This window comes from Mustela lutreola, chromosome 5 (assembly GCF_030435805.1).
Source record: "Mustela lutreola isolate mMusLut2 chromosome 5, mMusLut2.pri, whole genome shotgun sequence".
NCBI classification, from domain to species: Eukaryota; Metazoa; Chordata; class Mammalia; order Carnivora; family Mustelidae; genus Mustela; species Mustela lutreola.
This window is the reverse complement of record NC_081294.1, coordinates 112,328,834-112,334,833: the sequence shown is the minus strand read 5'-3', so window position 1 is coordinate 112,334,833 and position 6,000 is coordinate 112,328,834. Positions and strand designations below refer to the sequence as shown.

At 41.1% G+C, this 6,000-nt stretch overlaps 1 protein-coding gene, 1 non-coding gene and 1 pseudogene across 2 annotated transcripts; 1 reads left to right on the top strand and 2 right to left on the bottom strand.

Annotated features, from left to right (window-relative positions):
• Positions 1-315: 315 nt before the first annotated feature.
• On the bottom strand, positions 316-2,694 carry LOC131832432 (cytochrome c oxidase subunit 7C, mitochondrial). The gene is made up of 3 exons (XM_059175420.1): positions 2,488-2,694; positions 1,216-1,359; positions 316-418 (listed from the first exon to the last, which is right to left on the bottom strand). Exons 1-2 carry the CDS (start codon positions 2,560-2,562, stop codon positions 1,243-1,245), a joined length of 192 nt encoding a protein of 63 aa, XP_059031403.1. The 5' UTR covers positions 2,563-2,694; the 3' UTR covers positions 316-418; positions 1,216-1,242.
• On the bottom strand, positions 513-575 carry LOC131832907 (small nucleolar RNA Z39). Its single transcript, XR_009354250.1, has one exon. It is a non-coding gene; the product is annotated as a small nucleolar RNA Z39 (small nucleolar RNA).
• Positions 2,695-3,308: 614 nt separating the features above from the next.
• The window catches only part of LOC131831173 (centrosome-associated protein 350-like), a 193,972-nt pseudogene continuing 191,280 nt past the window's right edge, over positions 3,309-6,000 (top strand).

Below are 6,000 nucleotides of genomic sequence, written 5' to 3'. Positions count from 1 at the left end.
TAGATCACAGTTCTGAAGTACAAAAATAACCTCTTGGATTTCACTGTGTATACACTACTGGTTTTCCTCATGATGAAAACCAATTTTACTGCTTTAAAGTAAGGAAAACTAAAAGTGCACTTCTTCCTTTTTTAATTAAAAAAATTACCAACAAGGTCCAGACCTAGTAATCAAAAATTAAACCCTTAAAATCTAAAAACAAGAAAGAGGCTAAATAACACACATATTTTGACGAAACTAATCCTGGACTATTTCTCAAATAAAAAAGTAAGCACAATTATTATATTCCATGTTTCAGAGACAAGGCATTAAGGATTCATGCTATAAGTTTATTTACAAACATATTGAGTATGTTGAATTCAAGAGTTTGATCCATTTTTCAAAGAGACTGCACCTCTTAAAATGTTCCTTTCCACATCTGCAAATAAAGACAAAAAATTATTTGCATTAAAATGTCAGTCATTAAAAAGAAATGAGTTTCATTAACGTATTGTTTATCAGTTCATGACTGGTACATCAGAAAGCGTTTACAGTATCATGACTTTATTCATACTGATTTGCTTCATCACATGCACCAAAGTCTTTCTATTGTAGATCGCTTGGGTAAATCAATTTCCTTACAAATGAAGACAAATGAAGTCTTTTCTTCTCAAAGATATTTTTTGGAATTTATCTTAATCAGCGCACAGAGCTGCCCATAATGTCGCTTTGAGGAAAATTCTGATTACAATCAATAATAAAAGAAATAAATCTTTTCCTCTCACACAAAGTAACCACTAACTTTCCAACACACAAGACTGGTTTCGGCATATATTGCCCTCAAGATCATCTAACCAGAACTTTAGGTGGTTAGAAGTGTGAACTCTGGAACAAGATGGTAAAAATCCTGGTCCACCATTGCTAGCTATGAGGTATTGGGCAACTTAACATCTTCATGTCTGAGATTGGGTTAAGCCACCCACCTCACAGGCTTGATAGGTAACAAAATGAGATTATTAATATAAAGCCTGCCTGACAAACAGTAGTATCCAATAAAAACTGGTTTTGAGAGAAAGAAACATCTGTTTATAGGTTTATCAACCCGTCTCCACCGATGTCACGATGTCACGTCAATCAGCCCTACACTGTGTGTGAGATTGGGGTTGTGGGGAGGGGAGTAAGAAACAAATATAAGGGAAAACATTGCTTTGGGATGATTAGAAATCCATTAATTACCTGTTTGATGGATCAATTAAAACAGCCTTACTTCTTAAGCAGTTGATGTCTTACTATTAAAAAAGGTGCAGCAAATCCAGATCCAAAGTACAAAGTCATCATAACTAGTAATCGCCACTTGTTTTCCACTGAAAATGGCAAATTCTGTTGGGGAAAGGGAGCAAGCAACAAAAATAGAACTTCAAATCATCTGATGCTAGATTTTTTTTTTTAAATGTAATCAGGTTATGTATGCCTTATATCATGCCATCTTTTTTTTTTTTTTTTTTTACAGATTTTATTCATATATTTGACAGAGATCACAAGTAGGCAGAGAGAGGGGGGGCAGCAGGCTCCCTGCTGAGCAGAGAGCCCAATGTGGGGCTTGATCCCAGGACCCTGGGATCATGACCTGAGCTGAAGGCAGAGGCTTTAAACCACTGAGCCATCCAGGCGTCCTCATCTTTTTAAACATTACTATATTGTACATCCCATGATCTTCGTCACACTTAACACTATACGGCAACTGGCTTTACTGAGCACCAAGCTGTGGTCTTGGTAGGTTAGGTGTAACACAGTGCTAAATTTTATTTTAGAAAATCGAAAAATCCTTTTCTTCAAGGGAGTTATTTTATAAATAGAATGCATTGTTCTAGTTTCCTATTTGCTAGAAACTAGCCACCTGGTAAAGGCACAGGCCATGTTAACTGCATTATGAAGTTTTGACTTTTTCACAACCAAGAAGCCCCTGCCCTGTACACGTTTTCTCAGCCCTTTACTACTAAGCCTCGATCACTGGAGTATTTAGTTCTAATTACTCGATTTAATCTATTTACACCTGAAGTTCAACCCAACCTGAACTAAAGAGGTTTAATACTTCTAATTTAGTCAAGTGCTTAGGTAAGACTGGACCCACAGCTCTAGGCCGCACATCCTCATTGTTTCCAATGACCTTCACTACGAGTCCGGTGACCTCTAGCTCAGCTTTAAGCCACACAAGTACCTGCAGCCCTGGCCTCAAGGACCCTCCAGCTCCTGGAGGGCCCAGAGGAGAGCACCAGGGCGAGGTAGGGTCTACGGCTCTTCCTACTCATTCTTTTCCACTGTGACGGAGCGCAGCGAGAGTCCTGTGCTTTGGCCTGGTTCCAGGGGAAAGTGGAATGCTACCCGACAACCCAGCTCACATTTTCAGTTCCCGCCTCCCTTTCCACAGTCCACAGGAGGCCTTGGGGTTCGGCTAGTCGCAGCCAGGTACCCCCTCCCCCAACGAAGCTGGGCCCCTTACACACTAACCTTCCCTGGGCCCTCCTCATAGTGGCTCCTACGGACCACAGAGGTTGTGAACCTCCGGACGCTCTGTCCCAACATAGCGCCGTTGGAGGTTCTGCGAAAAGCGCAGAACCTGAGACGGTACAAATGGCAGCAACCCCGACGTCCTCCTCTCTTCACGACCTTGCTCCTCAGCGCGTAGGAGCCGAAAGGGAAGATGGGAAACGGGGAGCGACCGCAGAAAATGAGACAAGATGGTGGGATCCAAGGATGGTGGGAATTGTAGTTTAGAACATAGTACCGCCTTATCGGCTCTAAAGGATTATGGGAAATGTAGTCTGACGCGCAAGCCGGACAGTGAGGGGGATTGTGAGGGCAATGGTTGCGGGGCGGGGGTGTGTTGGCATCTCTGGAAGGACAAGAACCTACTGCGTTTCTTATTCTCAATGATTTATTAAAACCTGAGTTCCTGTCAGGATTTTTGGAATCGGATTCCAGAACGATTTTACTGAATCGAGTGACGCAGTTTCACCTAGTTTATGGAACACAAAAATAAACCAATAAACCTTTCCCTTTTCTCTTTTGGTGATTTTTAATTTAATTTAAAAAAAATTTTTTTTAAAAATATGCTTGGTACTTGTAATTTGCAGTACTCTGCCAGCGCTGAGAGAGATGTTTGCTGTGATCTTACCGAGGAAACAAAGTGTAAACACAAGTAACCAAATATTAAGCAGTACAAAAAAATGTCAGGAAACCGAGTTGCAGTGCTAAGGGAAGGATTCCTGAAAATATAGGTCACTGAATAGATGAGAATTAAGACAGGGCAGAGCAAACTGAAGGCCGGTATGGGATGGGTATGCCATATTCGGAGCATGAAAGAGAAAAGCAGCCCCTCACATCTGGAGTTAGCCTCGACTGGGAATTGGTGTCGTGAATGTAAACAATTTCACAGAACATCAGCATCAGACAAAGTTACTCTGTTCACAGTGGTTCAAGAAAAAAGGGTAAGGTCACTCCTTTATCGTGTCTGACCATAGATAAAAATGAACATTGTTCAAGTAACAAAAATGACCAAACATCACCATATCCAGTCTAATACAATGAGTTCTGCCTCTTTACCAATTACCACCTTAACCTTGGATTAGTCTTTCTTCCAAGTGAAATTTAGTAAGGTAGACAAAGTAACAGAAAACAAGCCCAAATCTTTTAAGTCTTGACATCTTTTTTTTTTTTTTTTTCTGGGATGCCCACGTTTCCTCGCAGTATTCTGTCTCCCTTACTGCAGTGAGTAATAAGCCCAGCTTGTTTAATTTTAAGTGTGTTCCTGGTGATCTTTTGACCGGTGGGAATCAGGAAGAAAGCAGTGATGCATAAGGCTGGAAAGTGGTATTAAATGAGATTTGTGAAGGGCCCTGCTAACCTAAGGTTTATGTTACTCATCTGTGGGAGAGCATATATTGCCTCAGATGGCTCATTTATACAGCAATAGTAAACGAAGTCTTGCTTTGAAAAGTGGGTATAAAATATATGCTTTCATCTTATTTAACTTTTGAAAGAGAAAAGTCATGCTTCTCCATCCCCAACCCACTTAAAAAAATTAGAAAGTTTCATTGCTATGAGTAACTTCTGATTAAGTAGAGATGCGTGTAATACTGCATTATAATTGGTGTCCTCCTAATAGAGGTTATAGGACATTAAGTTTTCTTAAATGTCTCTCAAGGCTTTCATATAGTAAAGGATTTTGATTTAACTATAATTGGGAAACATTTTCACGTTTAGTATTTCTGGATTGTCCTTTTCAGTCTAATGTAAATAATATTTTTTGTAAGATTGCAGGGTTCTTATCTCATGGAGTCAAAGAATGAATCTCAAGGACACAAAAGGGTGAAGTGAAGTGAAAGCTTAGTAAATTAAGGTGAGAACAGAAAGTGAAAGCTGTTGGTCCCAAATGGGATGCCACTGAGGGATTTTAGGGCCAGTCTTTTATTGAAAACGTGACCCTGAAGCTTGTTGCCTTAAGATTCTTATGCCGTCTTGCTTTGAGTAAGGACTACTGATAACACCCTTAATGACTTACTTCTTTCGTCTGGTCATTTTTTGTGATAACAGTGTAGCCTCCAAAGAAAAATATTCCCTAACATCCAGGGCCAGGTGGTCTGGTCTATTCCTTTATCTCTTGTTCATTCTGTCTTAGTGCTTCCTCCTGCCAGGGATAGTTTCAGAGTCTAGGCAGCAACAACCCCCACCCACCATCTCTCCTTGCCTATACTTATCTTAACCCTTTCCTTACTCAATGTCTTCTATATATTTGTTTCATTGTAACTTCTAGTTCATACTATTTGAGTCTCCATTGTGTATCTGGCTTTCAGCTAACTCCAAAGGGAACTTCAGGGTAAACTCTTGTATGTGACTTCAGAACTGTCAGTCTTCCCATGGGCCCTGTGACAAAGATAGCTGCAAATCCTTTCATCAAGACAAAGTCTATGCCTTCTCTCACCAAATGTAGGTGGACTCTCAGTGTTTTTGTTTTTAAGATTTTATTTTACAGAGAGAGACAAGAGAGACACAGTGAGAGAGGGAATATAAGCAGGGGGAGTGGGAGGGGAAAAGCAGGCTTCTGACCCAATAGGGAGCCAGATGCGGGGCTTGATCCCATAGGAGCATGACCTGAGCTGAAGGCAGACACTTAACGACTGAGCCACCCAGGACCCTAGGAGCATGACCTGAGCTGAAGGCAGACACTTAACGACTGAGCCACCCAGGCACCCTGGACTCTGACCAAGAGAATGTGTTGTAAGTGACTCTGTGCCAGTGTCCTGCCCATGTCTTATACTGGCAGCTTCCTTTCCTATCTTTTGGAGCATCTGCCCTTGTAACCCTGAGTATTCATGTAAGATGTTTGACTACTCTGCTGGAGAGGCTTCTGGAGAGTCTCCAGGAGTGCACCAAAAGGAGGTAGAGGGCAGGTCAGGTGTCAGGCATGTGAGTGAAGCTAGCCTGGACCCTCCAGCTCAGTCCAGCTGCCAGCTGAGTATCAGTGAGCGGCCCCAGTCAATGCTACTTAGAGTCTGGGTAGCAGAGTGGTTCCCTTGATGGTGAAGTAGCAGCAGGCCCGATTCAGGGAGTGCTAAATATCCTCAGAAATGCATTCTGTGGCTTTTGGATGCTCCTGCTAACTTAGAAGGTAAATTGGAATGTGACTGAAAGTTGATGAGAAAGGCACTTAGATGGCTCAGTCGCTTAAGCATCTGACTTGGGCTCAGGTTATAATCTCACAATCCTGGGAACAGAAAAGAAAGTTGCAGAGATCTCTTATTCCCTCCATGATTACCTACCTTTTTATTAATGGCTAGATACCACCTGCAGAACACATTGTCTTAAAAGTGTTTTTGTTAGAAAGCAAACTGAACATTAGGGGAAACTTCATATTAGTTTCCATATTATTTTTCTTAATTGCTAACTAATAACTAATAAATTAGTTAAATAACTAACGTACCCCAAGTTTAGTGGTTTTAAATTAATCTCAATCTCTTAAAA